The 24350-nt window shown below is 53.0% G+C and overlaps 1 protein-coding gene across 2 annotated transcripts in view; it reads left to right on the top strand.

Moving 5' to 3' along the window:
* The window catches only part of ASH1L (ASH1 like histone lysine methyltransferase), a 55427-nt gene that overhangs the window by 11009 nt on the left and 20068 nt on the right, over positions 1 to 24350 (top strand). For both annotated transcript variants that reach the window (XR_010068820.1, XM_063316830.1), the window contains exons 3-6: positions 5395 to 10213; positions 15649 to 15750; positions 18797 to 19499; positions 19839 to 20069. Coding sequence is in view for 1 of the 2 variants with exons in the window: in XM_063316830.1 (XP_063172900.1) it covers positions 5395 to 10213; positions 15649 to 15750; positions 18797 to 19499; positions 19839 to 20069 (5855 nt within the window). In the remaining variant the exon portion in view is untranslated. The remainder of the gene's footprint in view (positions 1 to 5394; positions 10214 to 15648; positions 15751 to 18796; positions 19500 to 19838; positions 20070 to 24350) is intronic.

Raw genomic sequence — 24350 nt, 5'->3', positions numbered from 1 at the left:
GAGAATCCTTAATACAAATTATATATATAAAAAACCTACGGGTGGTGTGTGTCTTCCTCAATCTTGGGGCCTCTACCAGGGGCCTGGGAGTTTGAGGGTTCTGCGCAGGATCTTGGCTGTTCCTAGCACTGCTCCCTTCTGGACAGAGAGCTCTGACGTTGCTCCTGGGATCTGTTGGAGCCACAGCCCCGAGGGCTCCTACCACCGTTGGGACTGCTTCGGCCTTCCCTTTCCACATCCTCTCTAGTTCCTCCTTCAGGCCCTGGTACTTCTCCAGCTTCTCATACTCCTTCTTCCTGATGTTGCTGTCACTTGGCACCGCTACATCTATCACCACCGCTGTCTTCTGGTCCTTGTCTATTACCACGATGTCTGGTTGATTGGCCAGTACCTCCCGGTCTGTCTGGATCTGGAAGTCCCCCGGGATCTTCACCCTGTCATTCTCCACGACCTTCTGTGGAGTCCCCCATCAGGACTTGGGAGGGCCTAGCCCATGCGCTGTGCAGATGCTCCTGCACGCAATACTTGGTTGTGCCGTTCAGTGTATGCTGTTCCTGCCTGCATTTTACACCCTACCTCGATGTGTTTGACTGTCTCCGATAGTCTGCACCTCAGGCCCTGTCTGGTGCGGTAGACCCCTGCTTCTGTAGTGCCTGTTCTTGTGCTGCCATGATCAGTGCCTCAGTGCTGTCTTTTAGTCCAGCCCTTTCCAGCCACTGGTAGGATTTCCCAAGGTCATCCACCTCAGCTGTCTGTCAGCGGTACATCCCATGCAGGGTCTTGTCTTGCCATGACAAGACCCCGCATGGGAGGAAGATCCAGCACTTCCTCTGCTGGATCTTCCTCCCATGCCCGCTGCTGCTTCAGGCATTCTCTCAGCAGCTCATCTTTGGCTGCCACCTTACCGATGTGCTCCTGGATGCTCTGGGTCTCACCCAAGACAGTGGCTTGGACACTCACCAGACCCTGCCCTCCCTCTTTCCGGCTGGTGCACAGTCTCCGGGTGTTGGGCTTGGGGCGGAAGCCTCCGTACATTGTGAGGAGCTTCCGGGTCTTCACATCGGCAGCCTCCGTGTCCTCCTCTGGCCAGGTCGCTATCCCGGCAGGGCATCTGATGACTGGCAGGGCGTACACGTTGATGGCGTGCATCTTGTTCTTCCCACTGAGCTGGCTCTTCAGGACCTGTCTTATCCTTTGATGGCACGTGGATGTTGCTGTCTTCCTTGCCTCCTCCTCGTTCCCATGTGACTGTGGGGTACCAGGCTACTTGTGCCTGGTCTGTATGTCTGCTCTGTGCTTGGCGTACTGTAGCAGCTGCCACCACGAGGCTTGGCCATGACGTTTTACATGCCTGTATATACATTGAAAAAAGAGACTGCATCCTGAGTGCATAGAGACTTTCAGGATCTCATCGAGAACCCCAGGAAGCAGTGTCTGCAGGTCCCACCCCCCACCCTGCTTGTATCTACTCCTTTTTGACAGGGGTCCTTGAGTGAGTTGCTGATGACTTTCAGGAGGGCTGGGTATAATTTCCAGAGAGTCGTTGCCATGCCAATGATGGCGAAGGCCGCTTCCTCTTCTCCACCCAACCGCAACAACAGGAAGTAAAATATAATGCCTTCTGCCCGTGGCCCCTCCAAAGTTTGGAGGGCGAAAATGAAAGCCACAGGCTGAGAGAGCGCAGCTGATAGCACCGCAGAAGAATTTTCAAAAATCCAGCCAAACCAGCTCTGGAGCACAGTCGGAGTAACATTTTGTCCCTCGAGAGCGTGCCTCGCCGGGCCGGGCCGGGCCAAGACGCCAGCTTGAAAGTTGTCCCTTTGGCCGTGTAAGGGAGCCTGGAGCACTCTGGGTGCCTCTTTGGGAATGTGCAGGGGCTTGTCGTTTCAACTCCGGTGCCACAGGGCAGATTGTGGCTGTCTCTTCAGCTGCTGGCTCCATATGTGCGCGCAAAGAAAGGAGAGCCGTTGCAGTCTCTGCAACTGTGGGGTTCTGATGAAAATTTGCATAGTGTAGCAGCTGCCACTGCTAGGCTCGGCTGAATGCCAGGCTCGCCTCTCTCTCCCTCTCTGTGTCTCTCCCCCCCCCCAAAAAACCTCTCCAGTGCCAGAAGCTTTCAAAATAAACAACAGAGTGGGACCGAGCAGCATCTACCTCTTGTCTGTCTCAGCAGGGCCTAGAGTTTGCAACTGAGCCTGTTTGGGATTCGGGGCAAGTTTGGGTGAGATGAGAAAGGAAGCGGAGGAAGAGATCAAAGTTTGCCAGGTGGAGCCCACGATTCCAACCTAATCGAAAGATGGGGTGACCTAATGGCTAAAGCTGCTGGCACCCTTTGGCAGCCTCCCACCTGAACCACAGTTTGAAGGGTGCCCTTTGGAAAGCTGCTGCTCTCTCAGGCTTGGCTCGCCATCTGACAAACCGGGCGTTTTAAGAGCGGCTTATCTCTGCGGGCTGTTGTAATATAAAGTTTACAACAGGAAGCACTTCGAAGGCTCTGCAGTCGGGGCAGGTCATCTGCTGTGACCTGCGGCTGCTAAGCAAGGTCAGCCGGGAGATCTTCAGGGGCTTGAACTCCATCGATATCTGGACTGCCTCAAATTGCTTTTCCTGCTCTGCACAGCAGCGCCTGTTCTTTGGCTGCTGTGATATTCTGCCGTTCTTACGTGGGGGGACTCGAGAGAAGGCCCGTCCAGTGTGCAGGCAAACTCCCATGCAGGTAATCGCTTCCGATTTTCCAAGGTGGTCGCCTGTAGTTCTGACCCCGGTAATTCATTTTTTAAAATATTTAAGGCACCTACTTTTAACCTCACAAATAACATTAGATTGACTTAGGGAAAGAAGTGATTGTTTTGGCAGTTTTTCTTTTCTTTTCTTTTTTCTTTAGCAGCCCATTTGTTGTCGTGGGCTTGGTTCCCACGTCAGTGTTTGTTAGTCATATTAAGCAGGCCGTGGAGATATTCTTGCGCGGCCAGGCTTTCACTTTGCTTTATTTCCTGTCTGCTGATCGATTTGTTTTTCTTCCTTTTCACACCTTCTGATACCTGTATATAATTGTTCTGGTGATCTGTTTACATCGGGTTTTATAAACAATCCGTACATGGTTTAAAAGTTGGAAAAAAAAAATCAGGTCTTGCTTTTGGCATTCTGCTGTAGGTCGCTGTCTTTCTCCTGCCTTTTACGTTTCCTAGAAAATCTTTGAGCAAACCAAGCAGAATCACGACTGATGGCACGCTGTTGCCACTGCCAGGGACACGAGATGCTTGAGACGCCACTGGAACTTCCTAGTCCCGTATTTGTGACATACCTACACCGGGCAGTCATCTAAGCAGGGTAAGGGCTGAAGCTGTAAGGCGAGAACCAGAGGTTTTCAGGCCAGCCAGAGGCATTAACGTACGCATGGAGCTTGCAGTTTCAAGGCCAGGAAAAGAATGGTCGCATTTCTGCGGAATTGACAAGGCAGGAGGGAAAAGCCTAGAATTTAAGCCTTACAGCAGGCATATATGGAAGGCTTGATTTTTGTGTCCTGCGGTCTCAGATCTCCAGCACGTATATGGCGTTACATCTTGCCTGCAATCAGACAACTTATCTCGCTGTGTTGCGTCTGTGAAGCTTCTCCAGTAAGTCCTAGAGTGCAGGGTGAAGCGTCTGGATAGCTCCGGTTTATTGCTGTGCCTGGTGTGAATTCTGGCAAGAGTCAGAATCTGACCTTTTGGCAAGCTGTCGAGGACTTTGCTTGTATACGAGGCTACCTTTCCAGAGCTGCTTGTGTTTTAGAAGTGAGGTGCATCGCTAATGCTGGGAAGGGCTTTTCTCTTGCGGCCTTCAGGCTCAGAACGTCCCACGTATCCCAGATCTTCCGGTCTCGTCGCGTTTGATAGGTCCCTGCTGAAAGTACGTTTCTTTCCCCAAGCTCTCGAGGTTTATTTTGGTTTCTGTACATGTTGTTTGCTTATGTTCCCTCTCTGTGGTTGCAACTGATGGTTTTATCATTTGTTGCAAGCCTTTTGAGAAGCTTGATTGTCGCTGAAAGGCAAAGAAATAAACATTTTAAGTAAATGAAAACAAACTTCCTCTGCTGGCCGCTTGTTTTGCTTTCCTAGTCGACATAGTTTGGGCTCTGGATGGTGAGGAACTACGGTAAATCTCTTTTTTCGTGGTTTCTGTTCCATTGGTCAGAGCTTGCTTGCTCTGTTTGTGCCTTATCTGCCTGCCAGAATGTAAGAGCTGCTGTTAAGCCTTGTGGCTCACTGTAGGGCATTTATGGCCCAGCTCCAGTAGTGTGTGTGGGTGTGTGTGTGTGTGTGTTACGTGCTTCCTTTCCTAATTACGTCTCCTTGCACACACTAAATTATGTCTCCAGTTAAATAGTCAGGTCCTCTTTTTTCCCCCTGTTCTGGAAATCCCGCGGCATGTTCAAGGACCTACGGATGAAGTGTTAATTAGCAACAAGGGCAAGCGAGGGGATTCCTTTGAGTCAGTAATTGGACAGTCGTGGTTATACCGCGTAGGGGTGTGTGTGTTCTTAAATAGGGAGAAATCTTTGAAAAGAGGAGCAAACAGAAGCATTGGGAAAATCCCAAGTGCCTGATTTTCAAACTCCTTGTAGGCCTGTCCAGCAACTGGTTTTGCTGGGTGAGGGGTTGAGGGCGTACGATTGCCCCCTCCCTCTTTTTTCCTACAAAGTAGTAGGGAATCACCTGCTTTCCAACAGAGCTTTAACCGTTGGCTTAGTTAAATGCCAAATCTGATACGAGGCCTCCAGTTATCCAGCTACCCTTTACTGCTAACGCATAACAAGGATTGCAGTGTTTCTCAACCGTAGCAAGTTCAAGATGGGTGGACTTCAACTCCCAGAATTCCCCAGCTAGCATGGCTGGCTGAGGAATTCTGGGAGTTGAAGTCCACCCATCTTAAAGTAGCCAAGCTTGAGAAACACCGAAGTACTGTATATATTTTTTCTGAACAATCTTCGGTGTCTCTACTGCATTCTAGGAATAGAATTTTTGTTTCTGTCCTCCTTTTCTCATTAACCCTGAAAAATCATGCTTAAAGCTTTTGTCTTTGAAAAAAAAAAAAAAAGGTAAAACCATATTTTCTGTCACAGTGGGTCTTTCTCTTCACTCTGTTTTCAGTCCCTGCCATGGCAGGGTCTTTTTCTCTCTTCCGTGGCCGCAGTCTCCAGTCTTACAGCATTTGTGAACCTGCATTCACATTGTCAGTCGCTTGGTTTGCAAAAACCCCTAATGCTGTCCATGTGACATAACATGTTTTCTGGCCCTGCAATATTGGACCTTTTCTCCTGTCCCGCCCGCCTAAAAGAAATGTGATAAATACATTTTTTCCTTATTACTCGGATGCTTTAATTTTTTTAAAAATTTTTATTTTATTTTGTAGGACCCGTCAAAGCTGTACAAGAAAAGTGGAGAAGCCGGTGCCACAGTTGAAAGCTTGCTTGCCGATACCAGAGTGAGAGAAAGCAGCCCAGCTTTGAAGAAGCTTTCCCCGCTGCGTCCGGAGGGGGTAGAATATGGGAAGTCCACCCTCTCTACACCGGTCGGTAGCTGCGATCCAGACTCGAAAGAGAGAGCCCAGGGAAACGGAGCACCGACAGTAACAGAGAAACTGGCCCAGCTTATAGCAACCTGCCCTCCAGCAAAATCTTCCAAACCAAAGCAGAAGAAGCCACCCATGACTATTGTGTCTGGATTTGCTAAGGATTCTGGAAAGAAGCTGCCAGCAGTTGGGGCCGCCGCTGCAGTGTCAGTTAGCAAGGGCTTCCTAAAGAAACCATCTGGAAGTGGCGTGGTCGGCCTAGATTTGGGTGCCAAGGAGTTTGCAAAGAAATCACCAGGGACTGGTGCTGCTGGTGGTGGTGGTTTAATTAGTAAGGAAAACGGGAGCAAAAAGCAGCCAGGGCCCTGCCCAAGCATGGCTGGGCTCGTCAGCAAGGATTGTGGGAAAAAGGCGCCGCTGCTTAGCTCTCCGGTGGGATTGGTCAGCAAGGAAAGTGGCAGGAAACCCCTCGTGACCAGCATGCCCATTGGAATGGCCGGCAAAGACTCCGGGAAAAGGCTGCTTGGGACCAGCAGTCCGGCTGGATTGGTTAACAAGGATCCCGGGAAAAAATTGCCAGGCATTGTCAGTCCGCCTGGACTGATGAGTAAAGACTCAGTAAAAAAGCTTCCATTACCAGGGAGCGCCGTTGGATTATTTAATAAGGATGTTGCAAAGAGGCACCTTGGGTCCGACAGCCCAGTCGGATTGGTTAGCAAGGACTCTGGAAAGAAGCCGCCAAGTTTTGGTACCTCGAGCGGATTGCTTAACAAAGACTCTGGGAAGAAGCCATTGGGGGCCGGGGGCCCAATTGGGTTGATGGTTAAAGAGTCTGGCAAGAAGCCCTTGGGGGTGGGCATTATGGTCTCTTTGACTTCGAAGGACTCTGGGAAGAAATTGGCGGGGAGCGCCAGCTTGTGTGGGCTAGCCAGCAAGGACTTGGGGGCCCCGAAAGCCGACACCGCTAACCCCCCCGCAGACCTCTACAAGCGGTGTTGCGGCAGCAACTTAGTAACCCTGGAGAGCCATGTCCCTGCGGGCCTTCTGAAGGACGGGGCTGGTGGTAAACCTTTGGAAAAGCATGTGGCGAGGCAGAATAAAGACGGCATCCCCGAAAAGTTGCCGGCACACCGAGAGGTTTCCGGCGGAGGCAGAGAAGGTGCCTGCAGCCAGCAGGACAGCTCCCCCAGCGAGTCGTCGAAGCAAGAGAAACACCTCCCGGTGTATTGCACTTCTCCCGAGTTCAGGGTGGCGGGAGGCGCGTCTGATATCTCCACTGCCAAGTCTCCATTCAGTGCTGTGGGGGAGGGGGGTCTCCCGTCCCCCTCCCCAACCGCATCCATCACTCCTTTAACCCACGGCCCCGCCACGACGACGTTGCCTCAGGCAGCTTCCAACCCGTTGCATTCAAACCACGCGCCTGAGCTCTCCGACAGCCTTTCTGAGCAGAGCAGCAAGACCCCCTCGGCCTCCGATGGCGCGCGCTCCAGCCTGAACAGGCTGGCGAGTCCTGGGTTGTATGCGACCAGCAAAGGGGTCGGGAGGGAGTCCAGCAATCCTAATCCCGTCTGCACGGAGGATGCCAAGCCGGGTCCCGCCGCCGGCAGAAAAGCCAGCCTGGTCGCTGAGTCAAGCATCCGTGTTCCCATCGCCCCGTCGGTGGTCAGCTTCTCCAGCTTGTTCAACAACAAGCCCTTCCTGAAGATGGGAGCTGTGAGCCCCTTAGGGAAACCGAGGCCGGGCACGGAGGCCCTGCGGAGCAGCAGCAGCGCCACCGACTCCCAGAGCAAGCCCTTGAAGAAGAGGAAGGGGAGGAAGCCGCGCTGGACTAAAGTGGTCTCCAGGAGCGCCTGCCGGTCTCCCAAAGACCTCGAGCTAGGAAGGCCTGAGCTTTTGAAAAACGTGTCTTGCGGCACGCTGTCAAATGGCAGCCTGGACCAGGCCAAGCTCTTTGAAAGCGCCGGCCCGCCCTCCTTTGCCCAGCATGAGTTCCTCAAGCGCCACCTGCCCAAGCTGAGCAAAACCAGCGGCATGCAGCCCCTCTCCCTGCTTGGCAGCATGGAGAAGGAATCCAGCAAATTTTACAGCCCCCACATGCCGACCCCCATGGGCTGCCTTTCAGACGACCTGTTCCCCGAAATGTACAAGTCCAAAAGGGGCCGATCCAAGCCCAAAGAGATGCCCCAGCTGGAGGGGCCCCCCAAGCGGACCCTGAAGATCCCGGCTTCCAAGGTCTTCTCGGTGCAGTCAAAGGAAGAGCGGGAACCTCCGGTGTTGCACCCCGAAGTCGAAATCCCTTCTCTGCGGCAGAGCCTCGCGGGGCAGGCTTTCCCGAAGAAGAGGGGCCGGCCCAAACGGCAGATCCGGTCGGGGGTCAAGATGAAGCCGCCTGTCCTCTCCGCCGCCCCTTTTGTTGCCGCTGAGGGCGCAGACGCAATGGAGACCACGCTTGACCAGCCACCCGGTGAAGGCTTCTTCAGAGCGTCGAGCCAGCTGGGTGGTCCCGAGGAGAACGGAGAGTCGAGCACCGGCAGCACCACCGACCACGAGGGAGAGCCGGACTGCAAGGGGGCCAAGCGCCGCAACGGGCTGCTCATGAAAACCATCATCCGGAAGATCAACAAGATGAAGACGCTGAAGAGGAAGAAGATCCTCAACCAAATCCTTTCGTCGTCGACAGCGGCGGAGCCAAGCAAGGGGAGAGTGCAGTCCCGGCTCCACACGACGGTCTCAACCCTCGCGGCCACATTTGGCACCAAGCTGGGCCAGCAGATCAACGTGAGCAAGAAGGGGACGATCTACATAGGGAAGAGGCGGGGCAGGAAGCCGAAAGCCAGCCTGAACAGCCTTCTGGCCGCCGGCTCTGCCGGTTTCGCCGTTCTCGACAAATCGGCCCAACAGGCCACCGGGGGGATGCTGGGGCAAGCCGGGCCCCCGCTGCTGCCTTCCGGCCCCAGTAATAACCCTGAGGTTCTCCCTTCGCCTGTCTGTTCCCAGTCTTCGGGCACAAGCGGGGGGCAGAGCCCCATCAGCAGCGACACGAGCTTCGTGGAGCCCAATTCTGTGCCGTACCTGCACCTCCACGGCCGGCCGGGCAGCGTGGTCCAGACCCTGGCGATGCGGAAGGCCTCCCGCGCCCGGCGGAGGCTCTCCCCGCCCACCCTCCTCCCCAACTCCCCCTCCCACACGAGTGAGCTCGGCTCCCTGAAGGAGGCCACGCCGTCGCCCATCAGCGAGTCGCACAGCGACGAGGCCGTCCCGAGCGACAGCGGGATCGGGACGGACAACAACAGCACGTCGGACCGGGCCGAGAAGCTCTGCGGCCCGAAGAAGCGCCGGCACTCCTTCGACCACGTCTCCCTGGCGCCCCCGGAGGCCTCGGCCGCCCTGAGCGGCCTGAAGGAGAAGCACAAGCACAAGTGCAAGCGCCGCGGTCACGACTACCTGGCCTACGACAAGCTGAAGCGGCGGAAGCGGAAGAAGAAGCTCGCCCAGCTGCGGGGCCGGCAGGACCCGGACTTCCTGGCAGAGCTGGAGGAGCTGATCGGCCGCCTGAGCGAGATCCGGATCACCCACCGCAGCCACCACTTCGTCCCCCGGGACCTGCTGCCCACCATCTTCCGCATCAACTTCAACAGCCTCTACGCCCACCCCACCTTCTCCCTGGACCCTTTGCACTACATCCGGAAGCCCGACCTGAAGAAGAAGAGGGGCCGCCCCCCAAAGATGCGGGAGGCCGTGGCGGAGGTGCCCTTCGTGCACAGCCTCAGCTTCCCGCTTTCCAGCACGGGCTTCTACCCCTCCTATGGAATGCCTTACTCCCCTTCGCCCCTGGCCGCCCCCATCGGCCTGGGCTACTACGGACGGTACCCCCCGACTCTCTACCCCCCTCCCCCTTCCCCCTCTTTTACGGCCCCGCTCCCCCCACCCTCTTACGTGCACGCGGGCCACCTGCTGCTCAACCCGGCCAAGTACCACAAGAAGAAGCACAAGCTGCTGCGCCAGGAGGCCTTCCTCACGGCCAGCCGGGCCCCACTCCTCTCCATGAGCACCTACCACCCCAGCGTCCCGCCCGAGATGGCCTACAGCTGGATGCTGGAACACAAGCACCGCCACCGGCACAAGCACCGGGAGCACCGCTCCTCGGAGCAGCCCCAGGTCTCCCTCGAGGCCTTGGCCCCCGCGGGCTCTCCGCGGACCGTCCTGGAGTCCCTGAAGCGCTACCGGTTCGGGAAGGAGGCCGTGGGCGAGAGGTTCAAGCACAAGGAGAAGCATCGCTGCCACCTGGCCTGCCCTCACCTGTCCCCTCCGAAGGGCCTGCTTGGCCGAGAGGAGCAGTGGGCCCGGAGGGAGGCGGCGGAAACCTCCCCCCTGACCTTGGGAATACAGGCCCCTTTGCAGATCGACTGTCCGGATTCTCCCCCCAGCCTGCCGCTGGGGAGGTTCACTCCGAGCTCCGAGCCAGCCAGCAGCGACGAGCACACCAACCTTTTCGCCAGTGCAATAGGCAGCTGCCGCCCCGCTGGCTCGGCCAGCGCCGGCGGGCGCAAGAAACCGTCGGACGGCTCAGGACTCTTCGGCCCCCAAGAGGCATCGCTCGGCCGCCCCCTCCGAAAGGAGGCCTTACCTCCCCTTGAGAAGGCCGGGCAGGCCCTTTCAGGTAAGAGACCGCCTTCGCAACCCCTGTCTTGCAGAGCTGAATGAGACGCGCTTTCTAAGCTGGTTTCTCGGCGGGGGGGGTGGCTTTTCCTACTTGGGGGGGGGGAGTCTTCAGGAACAGGCTGGGTTTGCAGGCAGCCCAACTTAAATCTAGATTAAAGGGGAGAGCTTTGCGGCAGAGGACCCCCATAGATCAGTGCCAGGAAACTTGAACAGCATCCGTTCTATTTGTTTCTTGTCCGTTAGCCTAGAGTTTTGGAGTGAGCCAGTGCTGAGCAACTGAAAATTCTTAATTTAAAGTTGAAAATCCAACAGGAGCTAAAACAAAGAAACCGTGCACCCCCCCAGTTGCTGTGGTTAAACGAGCTGGAACCTCATTCATTAAGCAGAGGATGTGGCTGTGTTGGTCAGGCAGGGGGCGATGGTCAAGATCTGAGGGCCTGCACAGGAACTGGCAACCCGGTAAACACCAGAACCAGGAAATTCAACCTCCTGGGTTGTCTGTGCCTCGTCTAGCCAATCCAGAGGCTTCGCATTTCTTGTCTCGTCTTCCAAGCCTACAACTTGGCGCTTGGTCATCCAGCCCCTTCCTCTCTACCCTGCCTCTTTGGTGGCCTGTCACACCAAGGCCCAGCGGTTGCACACTGACCACACAGCACCAGGGTGTTTGGTCAAGGTGGAGGTGCCTCCCTGCCATTAGGCATCCAGCCTTGGCTGCTGAGGGTTTTAATGTCCGACGTTTGATGCAGGCTCCTTGGCAGTTACTCATTCAGCTTTGCAATCTGTCGTCCTTTTTTCTTTTCTTTTCTTTTTTTTCAGACAACTTTCTGGTTTGGCAGGCCGAGCAACTTTGGTTAACCATCTTTTTTTTTTTTTTTTTTTAACACAGGGAGTTTAGCTGTTAGAGCCGTACTCTAATCAGTCCCACTAGTCCCTTTTTGACCCCTGTTGCTCACATTTCTATTTAAAAAGGCTGCTCAGATTTATCGGGGCATAACTTTTCATGGCTGTAGCTCACAGGTACCTTTATGTTGTCTTAAATCCGTGTGCGCCTAAGGTGCTGTCTCTCTCCCCCCCTCTCTTTTTGTCCTTGATAGAACAGACAGACAGACACACACACACATATATATATAGCCTCGTGTGGTGCGGAGTGGTAGGCGGCAGTATTGCAACCGAAAACTCTCCCCACAACCCGAGTTCGATCCCAGCAGAAGCTGGGTTCTCGGGTAGCCGGCTCAGGTTGACTCAGCCTTCCATCCTTCCGAGGTCGGTAAAAGGAGCACCCGGCTTCCTGGGGAAGGTGACTGGGGAAGGCAACGGCAAACCACCCAGCTGTAGCCTGCCAAGCAGACATCACAGCCTCCCCCCAAAGGGTCAGACGTGACTCGGTGCTTGTGCAGAGGACCTTTCTCACGTAACAGACTTAAGACAGCTACCTCTGTGGAATTTGCCAGCATTGCTAGAGTTGTTATGGTGCCTTTTTAAGAAAAGAAAAAAGGGACCCAGCCAACATCTTGTTACTGTTGTTGCTTTATTGCGGTCTTGTCTTGTCTTTTCTTTTTTCTTGTCTTGTCTTTTCTTTTTTCTTGTCTTGTCTTGTCTTGTCTTTTCTTTTCTTTTCATAATAATACTTCTTGTGTATCCAGCCTGGAGATCCCTTGTCCAAGGAGGGTGGCTGCGCAAATAAATAAATACCGCCCCTCCAGCTCACACCCGCGGTGTTGCTGAGTGTGACATCCCCGGTGGGTTAAATGGGAAAGCAGCGGGGAGAAAACAGGTTGCCTTGGTTAGTAGAGTCCTGGGAATTTCCTGCGGAATTCCATTAGCATGAGTGAGTGGACTTGGATTTGATGAGAAACAGCCCTAATTAGAAAACGGATTTTTCAGGCTCTAGACCACCGAGTGCCATCTCTGCCTCTCTGCTAGCGCATTTAATTGGTGAGTCAGTTGAAAATGTATCGCCTTTCAGTAAACGTCCTCTCCCCCCCCCCCAACTCCCCAGCAATTGGAGCCATCTGTTCTCTCAGCAGAAACGCCGTTTTAGCCCTGCACTTTACCCCTTCCCTTCCCTTGCCGCATCTAGAGCACGTTGTGCAGAAAGGGCTTAAAAGCCTCCCCTCTGGAGCTCTAGATTCATTTTGCGCACTTTCTGCAGTCCCTTGCCATTGGCTGCCTTAGCTTGGGGGGCTCAAGGCCAGAACACAAGAAGTGACCTCCTAGATCGGCCAAGCCTGTGCCGCACTGGCCAGCCCAGGGAATTGGGGACGGTGACTGGACTCCTGGACGGCAGTTGAGTGCCCATCCCCTGTTTATCCCTTTTTATCCCAACAAAATAAAGCAAAACCTCCAGATTGTGGGTTTGGCATCTTGACCCCTCCCAGCTTTGAGGCCTCCAGGCATATTTCCCCAGCCACAAAAGTCAGGGTAGACTCTAAAATGTCGGTGAAGTCGCTCCGTTCTCCAGCAAGAAAGCTACCTTTCATGTCTATGAAGGGAAAAAAAAAACCCCAACGCTTGGCTTCATGTTCTGGCTGCAGCCATGTTTTTGTTTGCCCATCTAGAGGCTGGGCTGATCTCATTTTTCCTAGCCAAAATAAGTCTCTTCGTGGGAAGAGAGCTGAGCCCCTTTCTCCCACCTTCCCATCTCTTCTCGTCCCCGTGTTCTGTCAGCGCAGGCATTTTTCAGCCCTGCCTGACTCATCTCAGATAACAGAAGAGATATGAAAGAAACATGCCTGAGAGGGGGAAGAAAGGGCTGCAGCTGTCCCTCACCCTCACCCCCCTCCCTCTTCGTTGCAAAAAGAATAAAAATAAAAATAGACTCTCCTGTGCCCTGCTGTACATGTGAAGGGGGCGGGCTGGGGCACGCAGCCAAGCAAGAACAGTGGCTGCCTCTTCTGTTACTGGGGCTTGCTCTCCAGATGTTGAAAACAATGTTCCCCAGTGAAGGAAATGGGTCAGATTTCTTATTCCTGTTCTGCATAACTTCAGAGTCGCTTTTGTTGTATATATTATTGAGTGAAGGCTTAGTGAGCCTCCCCCCCCCCCCTTTTTTTTTTTTTTTGGCATAGTTTAGAAAAGAAGAACAGTTTGAGAGAAAGGAAGCTGGGGCGTCTTGACCCAGCTCCAGTGGGAGGGGAGCCTCGGGCCCACTACAAATTGCTAAATGCAACTCCCAGCAACCAAGGGATGTTGGCAACAGTGGTTCAGCGTCACCTGAAGGGCCACGGGCTCCTCGCCTCTGACCTCGCCCGTGAAGGAGCCTCCCAGAACGAGAGCTGAGGGGCCAGTAAAATATTAAATATGGCAAGCGTTGATTTCAGTGGAAAAAGACACGGCAGCCGAAATGTGGAAAAGGAGGAGTCGAGAGAGGCAGGTGCTTAGTTGCTTGGAAGCTGGCTGGCTGGCATTTAAAGGCTGAGAGGGAGCAAGGAATGGTCCAAGGGGCAAGGGAACTGACTGTAAACAGTAGCTATTAATATGTATTGGGGTTTCCTCTTCCCTGGGCCAGAAGCCAAAAGGCTTCACCAAACGATTGCAGTGGGAAGTGGGCATGTGCAAAAGAACGCCAGCCCCACACCAGGACTCTCTTATTTTATATGCAGAGGAGCCCAAGTTCCCCGCATCTAGGTTCAAACAAAATATAAATACATATCTGTGGAGCAGGGGAAAGGGAAGGCTTTTCTCTGCCTTGGCCTTTAAAACGCTGCCATCAGAGCATCAGTCTGTGTTTTATCCTGGAGCTCTCAGCAGAGGACTCCCTGATCTGCGTGGGGCTGCATCTTCGGCCCCGAGGGCTCCCTCAGCGCGTTATCCCTTCCGTTGCCCCAGAAGAAAAGAATTCAGAGCTGTTTCCTCACGGCAGGCTCTGCAAGGCTCCTCCAGGCTGTTCCTCTGATTGGGTTTTTGGTGGCCAGCTACACCTTTTCATTGTTAGTGGCTGCTACACTTGGCAAAACCACAGCTGTGTTTTTCTGGTTGCCAGGAGGCTTCAGTGGGTGTGGGTGTGTTTTTTTTTTCTTGCGTTGTGAACGCCATACTAGGGCACCTCCCGAAGCACCTGCTAAGTTAAAAGGCTTAAGTTGCGCTGGCCCTGCTGGTGCCAATCCTCTAAAGGCCCTGGGAGCCTGACAGGTCCTCAGTCAGCAGCAAAAGCGTTGATGCAGAATCCCTGAATGAGGAGGAATCCCTCGAGAAGGGAATTTTCCTGCATTTCCCTGGCAATGCAGATATATTGCAGCTTTCCCTGGCCTGGCAGTCTCCTTCTCCTTCAGCAGCAGGACCTTTGATTATGTTGGCTGTGGAATATGGGAGTTGTCGCTCATCAGGGAGATGCTGTGGTTGTGCAGCTATTACCTGCCTATAGAGGTGGCATCTGTGGGCAGTATCCCTGGACAGGTGCCAAGGCTTTGACACCCCAGCCCAGATCCCTCAGAGGCCAGTCAGCTGGGTGGCGAAGACACCTGGTATTTTAATCTCCCCAAACATCCCTGAGGGAGAGTCCCAAGCCATCTGGCACTCGCTGCTGCTGCACTGCCCATTTGGCTGCACAGGCCAAGGGGTCTGAGCGTTTGAAAATGAAGTAAGGGCGCACTCGGCTGCCTTGTCCGATGGATTAGACGGAAGAACAGGCTCAAATAACAGCAGTCGCAAAAGCTTGGGCGCGCGGTACAGAGGTGACCCAGGATCTGAGCTAGATCTGGTTAGGATCGAGGATGAGAACCGGAAACCTAGAATAATGAGAGTCAGAGAAATGGATTTACCAGGAAAGGTCAAACAGAGACCCAGCAGTGGCTGGGCACAAGATGCCCCAGATGCTGGCTGTTCCGAGACCTTTAGCCCTGAACTTGCCAACTGGCACACATTCCCTGATTATGAGCTTCCCACTGTGCCCCCCTCCACCTTCGCCCTAGTCCTTTGGGCTGGATAAAGATAGATTTGGGGTGCCCTGTGAGTTTCAGGGAAGAGACAGAGGGGCGAAAGGTCTTCCTTCTGCACTGTGGCTCTCTGCGAGGTACAGCGTGTTTCAGGATGAGGCTTTCCCATTGCTCCGGCTCTCTAGCTCTCGCTGAGTGAGACCACCGGCTGCCTCCTTGCTCAAGAAGGGCCCACCGAGGACGCTTTGCTTGGTGTCCCTCCAGGGCGAAGCTGGCTCTCCAAATCCCTTTTGGCTCCTTTCATTAAGCCACCGCTCGGGCCTCTGGCTTTGTTCACAGGCAGGTGACATTGGAGTCCGGGTGGAGTCAGACCCTGGAGAGAGTGGGCTTTCGGCAAGAGATGCTTTTCCCTTTGGTGATGGTTGAAACGGCCCACATGAAGGTCGCTCGGGATCTCTGCCCGCACCTTCCTCTCTGCCGGTTGATCAGCAGAGCAAACTCCCCCCGGCTGCCTCCCCCCCCCCTTTTTTTTTTTTGACCTGTCTTTTGTCTTCACCAGGCACGCTTCCAGTTCAGGAAAAGCTCTCGCAGAGACCAATGGAGGGCACCGGTTCCAGCCCGTCCAGGAAGAGGTCTTCGTCTGAGAGCACATCTTCTACAGGTAGATCTGGTTTCTTTTCTAGCGTGGGCGTCAGAAGCCCTTCAGATGTCACTGAACTAGAACTATGCAGGTAGCCCTCACTTAATGACCCCAGTTTGGACTGGAATTTTGGTTGCTAAGCGAAGCAGTCATTAAGCGAATCCAACCCAATTTTACAACCTTTACTGTGGTGGTCCTTAAGCGAATCGACATGGACGTTAAGCAAACCACAGTCATTAAGCGAATTACACGGTTCCCTGTTGATTTTGCTTGCCAGACATCGGCTGGAAAGGTCAACATTGGCGATCACATGACCACAGGACGCTGCGGCGGTCATAAAAGAGAACCGGTTGCCAAGCGCCTAAATCGTGATCATGTGACTGCAGGGACGCTGCAATGGTTGTAAGTGTGAGGACTGGTCATAAGTCAGGTTTTCCAGCACCGTTGTAAGTCCGAACCATCATTAAATGAATGGTTGTTAAGCGAGGACTACCTGTAAACCAGTGTTTCTCAACCTCAGCAACTTTACAATGTGTGGACTTCAACTCCCAGAATTCCCCAGCCTGTATGCAGGTTGAGAAACACTGCTATAAACTAACCCAGCAGTGGCCGGCAGGAGAGTGTTTGCAGCATTTGAGCTGGAGTTTACCTTTGTCGATCCGTTCCAATTTGGGGAGCTTTTTGACAGAATCTGGTTCACGAGAGATCAGCATTGGCATTGGGTAGAACAAAAGTGCAATAAGGGATTGCAGAATAGGAAAAGAATGAAATCAAATAGTTGCAGAGGAGTTGCTTTGATCAGTAGTGATTGTCTTAAGCTTGGCACCTTTGAGTGAAACGCTGCAGGAGTACGGTTAGCTTATAACGGCAAAAACAATAAAACAAAATTAATAAAATGTGTTAATTGGAAAAGGTGCCACCAGACTCCTCCTGACTGGATATAAGATTAATTATCAGTGGGTTTTACAGGCACTGTAAATTCTGTGACTGTTTTTTCCCTGGCTGATTTTCAATATGAACTAATTCGGTTTTGTCTTCCAATCAGGGAAACCGGGGAAAAAATTCTAATAGTCAGGAAATTACTGACTCCTTTGTCACAGTAGAGAAAGTGAGGAACAAAAAATGTTCAGAATCATGTACAGTAATAATACAGGTAGAACCAGGACAATTAATAGAGCAAGCGGTGTGAAAATAGCGATTTGTAGAAAGCAGCAGGGACTAACACACACGTCAAAAGTCCAGATGGATAAAAGTGTCTAAGAAACACAACGCAGCAGAACCAGCCAATGAAAAGGCCTGAGAAAATAAAAACGTCCTTCCCTCGTGCAAAGAAGAGAAACAGGCACCGGACCTCACTAGAGGAAGGTTTTCAACAGCGGGCTGCCTCCCGGTGAACCCCGTTTGGGCTGGGTTTCCTATCTTCACTTTAAGAAGTGACAGATGGGCTAAGTTTTGGCTCTCTTCTTGCCAGCCAGGTTCAAAACTTGGCTAGCCTTAAAGAGGAGGGACGAAGAGGAAGATCGGAGCAGCCACATCTGCCATTGCTGCTGCTCAGATCAACAGGTGAATTGTCTGAAGTCCACATGTGGCAGGCGTCATTTCTCCCAGATGATTAACCACTCTCTTCCTTGGCTGCTTCACACTGCCTCTCTCCCTTTTTTTTTTCCCCCTTTTCCTCGTCGCCAACCTGGCTTGGTGCTCTGCCTCCCCCATTCCTGGCCCCAGGCAAAACTGAAAAGATGGACTAGGTGCTGGGATGCCAGCACAAAGTACAAGACTGGCCCTGGCCTGGAGGATCCTGCAGATAATCTTCTGCAGCGCATGACTCACCACAAAACTCCCCAGTGCTGCCTTCTTGAAGAGTCACTCTGCCTGCTGTTGGTTGACAGCTAACTCTTAGGATGGAGGACAGCCGCGCACGCTCTGGAAAGAGGGCAGAAGTGGCATTTTGGCCACGGGCACCACGCAGGGGCAGCTGGTGGGGCAGAAATGGAAGCAGGAGAGCAGGCTTGAAGGACTGTCAGTAAAACCAGGAGGCTGCTAAGTCGTTTCCCGTCCTCCTCTCTTTTGGTTGAAGTGGCCTGCTGGCTGTGCCCAGATCCAGCCACAGCTGTGGCTTCAGTTGCCTGATGCTCTTGGATCACTTCCAAGAATCGTGCAGCTGGTCAAGGACGAGCCGTCAACGCGCCGCACGATCCCAGCAGCAACTGCCCTTCCCCACCCCTAGCATTGTGCAGCAAGACCATCATCCTCTCATGCAGCTGTTGGGGAGCTCTGTTTCCTAGACAGATGGTGCGCCCGCAAAGAATCCCAAACTGTTTCACCCTCTCTCAGGGAGTGTAGCGAGAGGTTAGAGCAGTGTTTCTCAACCTGGGGTACTTTTAAGACGTGTGGACTTCAACTCCCAGGATTCCCCAGCCAGCACTGTCCCAATGTGCTGTCCTTCATTTTTGCCCTCTAAAATGTCCAGTTGCCCCAAAGTGCCGCTTGCCAGCAATCGGAACGGGGGCTGACCTCACAGAGCACTTACTACTTTTGCCACCTTCACTGCTTATTTGTTGATCTCCTGAACTAATTCAAAGTCCTGACTTTGCCTCTAAAGCTCGGGGTACAGAACCCGTGGCCTGCCAGCGTCCTTTACCATTCGTCACCCTGGCTGGCGCCGTTCGCAGTTTTTAATCCTGCGACATCTCCCTGGATTTCGTTTCACTGATGCACTTGGCTCCCTGTCGGAGCTTTTCCGTCCTTGCGCACCTCTCCTCTGGCGTTGGGCGCAAGACGGCAGGTTCTTTCAGTTGCTGTTGTGCAGTGCTTCCTCCAGGGAGGCCCACCTGGCCCCGTTCTGCTGCTTTTTGTCACGTGGGGAAGGACATTTGGAGACGGCTTGTGTTGCTTTCCTAGCAGAAGTCTGGTGGGGATGTCCTTCAAAACTCCCGTACTCCCAACAGCTTGGTCCTTACGGGAGAGCCACTGCAAACCTTTGCTGAAGAGAGAAACCCAGCGAAGGGGTTTATTAAACCGGAATCAGACCCACATACCCTTTCTTACAGTTCCTTTCTCTTTCCAGTAATTGGGATGCCAGCGCGGAGTACAAGACTGGGCCCCGGCTTGGAGGATCCCGCGGATAATCTTCTGCAGCGCATGACTCACCACGAGAGCCAGGGGGCGCTGGAGAAGACCCTCGAGTCCGTCATGGCTAACGTGCCGGCCCTGCCCTCGGACAGCCCCAGTCGAAGCCCCGGCAGGGAGAAGTCAGGCGAGCTCTTGATCTCTGGGAATTCGGTCAGCGACGGCATCTCGCTCCTTTCTGGCCGGTTGCCGAGCGGCTGCTCCTCACACCACCTCAAGAGGAGCATGGTGGAGGCCATGCAGTGCCAGGCCCGGAAGATGTGCAATTATGACAAGATCTTGGCCACGAAGAAGAACCTGGACCACGTGAACAAAATCCTCAAGGCCAAGAAGCTCCAGCGACAATCACGGACCGGCAATAACTTTGTGAAGCGCCGACCCGGGAGGCCCCGGAAGTACCCCTCGGCGCCGGGGGTCTCCGCGCACGTGCTCCAGGCGGGCCGATTCGTCGGCCTCGAGCTCGGCGGCAGGGAAGGGGGCTGCCTCCTCCACCGTGGCCCCGACACGGTCACCGATGCCATCGAGTCGGTGGTGCAGGGGGTGAGCGTGAAGGGCTCGAAGAGGAAGCGGTGGTTGGAAGAGGAGCAGGCTCGGAAGAAGCAGAGGCCTCTCCCCAGCGACGAGCAGGAGAGCCCTAAAAGGTGAGCGTTTGGGACTGGAAGGCAGCCGGGGACAGAACTGTGGGAGGCGGGGGAAAGAGTTTGTAGTGATCAGGACCCCCAGCATCGTACCCAGTGGCCTTCGCCAGCACCGCCGGATGGGTCCCTTTTAAACGGAAATCCCAGCAGTGATTGACTCCTTCTGCTTGGGCTTTTGTTTCTCATGCATGGGGGGCTTTCTAGAGGGGCTGGATTATAACAACTCTCGCACGCGCGCACACACAGGTACCTGGCAGGGGCTTGCAGGAGCTGGTGGGTGGGCCCCGGATTCCTAGATACTGATCTCCATTGCCTGATCTTTCCCCAAACGTCCTCTTCTAGCTTTTCAGAAGCTGCACCCGACCCCCCTCCCGCCCCTCCTCCCCCTCCTCCTCCCCTCCCTCCCCCTCCTCCCCCTCCTCCCCCCGTGGAGGCTGCTGGGAAGCCCCGTGAGCCGGAGAGCATCAAACAGCCTTCGGCCCCCCTGGTCCAGCGTGAGAAGAAAGCTCCACGTCCTCCGAAAAAGAAGTACCAGAAGGCTGGGCTGTATTCTGATGTGTACAAGACCACCGAGTAAGTTGGATCTGCCGGTGTCTCGTCACAATGCTGTGTCAGTGGCTCACTCCCCTGAACCTCGCTTTTCTGTTGACATGTTGATTAAGAAGTTAGCATGTTCCCATTTGCCCACGTGCCCGCCAGTACAATCCAGAAAGATGACAATTGCTATTGCCTAATGTTAGCGGCGCCCAGTACGATCTGTAGATTTGTCTCTCGTGGTCAGTTCCTGGTGAAATCGATACAAAAGCTGGTCTCTGTCATGGGAAACATCAGGGAACTGCATCACTGTCAAATCCCCAATCCCAGAATTGTTTTAAGGCCTTCAGGAAAATCTGTCATGCTTATTATAAAAAGTCTGTTACATGGATGAGGATCCCCGGTTATTCTCGTCTCGTTTCATGGCAGAAGTGCAGGAAATAGAAAGGGGGAGAGTATTAATTAAAAGTTAAAAAGTTAAAAACATTTAATAAAAATAGAAAATTTGTATCACTCTAGCCCAATGCTGGGCCACATTGATGACAGAGGTGTTTCCAACCAATAAGTCACGGTGGGCATGTCGGTCCCAAAGGGCACTGTAAAAGATGGGTAGTTGTTTGAATATTGTCTCACTTGCAGCAAATATCCTTGCCCTCGGGGAGAACCCCCCGCTTTTTCCATGTAATCCTTAGCTCTGGCCAAACCAGTGCACAGTCCGTTTCAACATCCCCAAACCGTCCACTGGTTATTAAATGAAGTGGAGATCAGCCATTCCTCAGGACCTGTCAGTGCTCTTAATGAGATCTGGGTTGTTCACAGAGCTATAATGGATCTTGACTTCCTGTAACTGACTCTTCCTTCGCAAAGCGTATTCAGCTGTAATAGTTTCCATCAATATTTAAGTCTTTAGTTCTACCGTTTGGTACCTTCTGTCTTCCCATTCCTTCCATTAACCAAGTTTATATGCACAGTTTAACACGCTCCCGTAGAAAACACTCCATATAGCATCCCGTGAGAAAAACACAGCTAAAGCCAAACGAATCAAAGAAAAGCTGCATTCAGCGACTAGTTCCTGCCTAAGTCTGTCGCTCCTAACTGCAGAATCGCAGAGGCCGGTTTTGTTGTTTCATTTACTTACGCTTTTTCTGGGCCCTGCGTTTCCAGCGTGAACTACCACGCCGAAGGAGGCGGCTGGTTTCGGCCCCAGACTTTACATAAGTCTTGTTTCCTCCACGCCAAGACGGCCCGACAGACTTTGTAGAATGAAAAGGATGCAGTACAATAGATAATCAGATTTGGAGCATTTAGCCTGCAGTTTCCATTTGCTGGTTTCGTACAGTCAGTTTGGAATTTGTCGGGGTTTTTCCCCCACCCAAAACCCCTGTTAGCCCACAGTGGGGGGGACATCGAGTGTAGACATGGTCTTGCATGGCAGCACCGTTGGATGCAACTTGCCCTCCTCTCTGGAGCCCACACACACAATTCCTGAGCTGCATCCAAGTTAAAGAAGACTCTGCTCACAAGATGTGTGACTCATCAGCATTTCCTACTTGATTTCATCTCCCCTCCGCCCCCCTTGACTTTCACGGATGGATCCAAAGCCCCTCCTTTAGGGCCAGGGAGCCATTTATTTTCAGGAATGTTTCCTTCATGTGAAGAAGTTCCCCCGAGCGAGGAAGAGGTTTATCGTGCGGCCTCTGATTACTCCTTGGCAGCGATGTGGTTTTCGGGGAGGGAGGGGCGCCGCGTGCCGCGAAGTGAAACGGGTTAAAGCAGAGTTGGATATTTTTTTCCCCTCTCCGAAACAGAACACACAAAGCCTCTGTGTGGCCGTCTGCTCCAGCATGTAATACTGTGGCTTTATCACAGCAGCCCAGGGCTGGAGTGGTGGTGCTTTTAATCATCCCTAGGCTTCAGAGTTGCTCCTGTTGAAAGGAGGGCGTTGGGATAGCCCGTTAAAGGCATGTGCATTTTCAGGAATCAACTTGCTGACTGTTTGCAACCTTCTGTTTCCTTCACCACCGTTTCCTAAATGGCTGCTGGAAGAATGTTTGAAATACAAGTCCTCCCGGAGAGGCGGGGCAGAGATAGCTGGCGGCCGTGTGTTTCCAGCTCCCTCAGAAGAACGATCGCAAGGTTCTTCTTAGAACAGGGAAGCGTAGAACCCTTCCCGAGCTTTGCATCGACACTGTCCTGTTGAGATAACCTCAGTGTGCCCAAGGAAACTTTGGCAGAGGCTCTTGATTGAAATGCTTAAGCTGTTGCCCGTCCAGCTACCTCTGAGCCGAGCACTGTTTGCAAAGTTGGGCGTTGCAGTTTGCTCCCGTGGAGCAGCTGAAGAGTTAAGAGGGTGGCACCTGGTAGCAATGTCATAGGGAACGGTGGGCTGCTTTAACTTATTTTTTTCTCAGCCCTTTTTCCGGGTCTTGACAGTTGAGCGAGAGGCAGCTTGGTGTAGTGGTTCAAGGCCCTGAGATAGAAACCGGTTTTAACCCCGCCTTAGGCACAGAAGCCAGCCTGTGACTTTGAGCCAGTCCCTGTTTCTGAACCCTGGGAAGCAGGCAAGGGCAAACCACTTCCGAACATCTTGCCAACAGGGACTTGTCTAGGCAGTTGCCAGGAGCCAAGACTGACTCGAAGGTGCACAGGCAGATACACACACACACACACACACAACTGTTGAGTGCAAAGCCCACTGTTCTGAAACTGTTCTCTTTTCTCTGGAAATGCATAAACATAGGCCTTTTTCAGGAGCATTCTGGAAGCAATCTTCCAGGACAAGGTTACTGTGGTACAGGTAGTCCTCACTTAACAACCACAATTGGGACCAAAATTTTGGTTGCTACGCGAAGCAGTCATTAAGCAAGTCTGACCCGATTTTACCACCTTTTCTTGCAGTGGTGGTTAAGCGAATCACTGCAGGCGATAAGTGAACCGTGTGGTTGTTAAGTGAATCGCATGGTTCCCCGTTGATTTTGTTTGCCAGAAGCCAACCAGGAAGGTTGAAAACGGCAATCACGGGACACTGCGACGGTCATAAATGCGAACCGGTTGCCAAGCGCCCAAATTGTGATCATGTGGCCTTGGGGACGCTACGACCGTTGTAAGTGTGAGAACCAGTCATAAGTCAGTCTTTTCAGCACTGTCGTAAGTCCAAACTATCACTAAACAAATGGTTGTTAAGCAAGGACTACCTGTATGGCGCATTATCACTGCGCAGCCCTCAGGATTTAATTCCGAAAAGGTGCTTCCGGGTGTGAACTTAGCACCTGTCTGGAACTTTTTACAGCGGAAGCCCAGTGGGAATAAAAATAACAGATGTCGGGCTGTGACCCCCATTGAGTGATCCTAGTGCAATGCATTCCTTTGTCTTACCAGCAGTAGCTGGTGGTGCTAGTTGCACAAGATGTACTTGGGCGAACATGCGTGCATATGCCTGTTGCTGTGGTGGTGTGCCCTCTAGTGGCAGTACAATTTCACCATTAATTGTGAACGGGCAATTGAAAGTTGGTCAGGAGAGAGCGGAAACAGGCCGCAGGGTTTCCCTTGGAAACAGTTATATGTAGTGGATTAAGCCTGCAGACCTAGTACCATAAAAGCACTGGGTTGGTGCTGGTAGACGTGATAACGATCTTTTTAACCAACGGATCGTGTGCCGTCAAGTCAGCGTCGACGCTCCTGTAGCACGTTATCCGATACCGAGAAGTGCGAAAGGAACTCCTTGGCAAAATCTTAACAGGCTGTAGTCCAAATGGCCCTTCTGTCTTGCACTTCTGGGAACCATTTGACGGCATGTCCACCTCTTTAAGGAAAAGCCGTCGGAAGGACTTCCTGGATCAAGCCCTGAGCGCGCCGGTTCAGCCTTGCTGGCGGTGTTAACTCACTAGTGACGGTGCTGCTGGTCTGAGCCTTTGTACGTTTTGTCATCTCACGGGTGGTGTCCCAAGTGCTTCTTAGAACACTCCCCAGATGCCCCCGAAAGAGATGCTTAGGGTGTAGTCTAAGGCTGGTTTGATCGCCTTCATTGATTTTAAAAATAAAAGCCTAAGAGGAGGGACAGTTTTTAGTGAAGTATCTGAAGCAGGGACATTTGGCTTGCCTTAAAGAACAGTGACGGTTGATTGACAGCTTACAGTGGGGGGTTTTCTGTAGGAATCTAGCTAGGGAGAAAAAGACCTCAACCTCTTGCAAATGGGGATCCTGATGAGAATCCCTCCATGATTGATGGATAATCTAACCTACAGCATGAACGCTAACAAATTAACATCTAGGTCAGGGATTGGCCACCGCCTCCTTACCGACCGTCAGCAAACGATATAA

Source organism: Candoia aspera, chromosome 17 (genome assembly GCF_035149785.1).
Source record: "Candoia aspera isolate rCanAsp1 chromosome 17, rCanAsp1.hap2, whole genome shotgun sequence".
Classification (NCBI taxonomy): domain Eukaryota; kingdom Metazoa; phylum Chordata; class Lepidosauria; order Squamata; family Boidae; genus Candoia; species Candoia aspera.
This window is presented reverse-complemented; position numbering and strand designations above follow the sequence as displayed.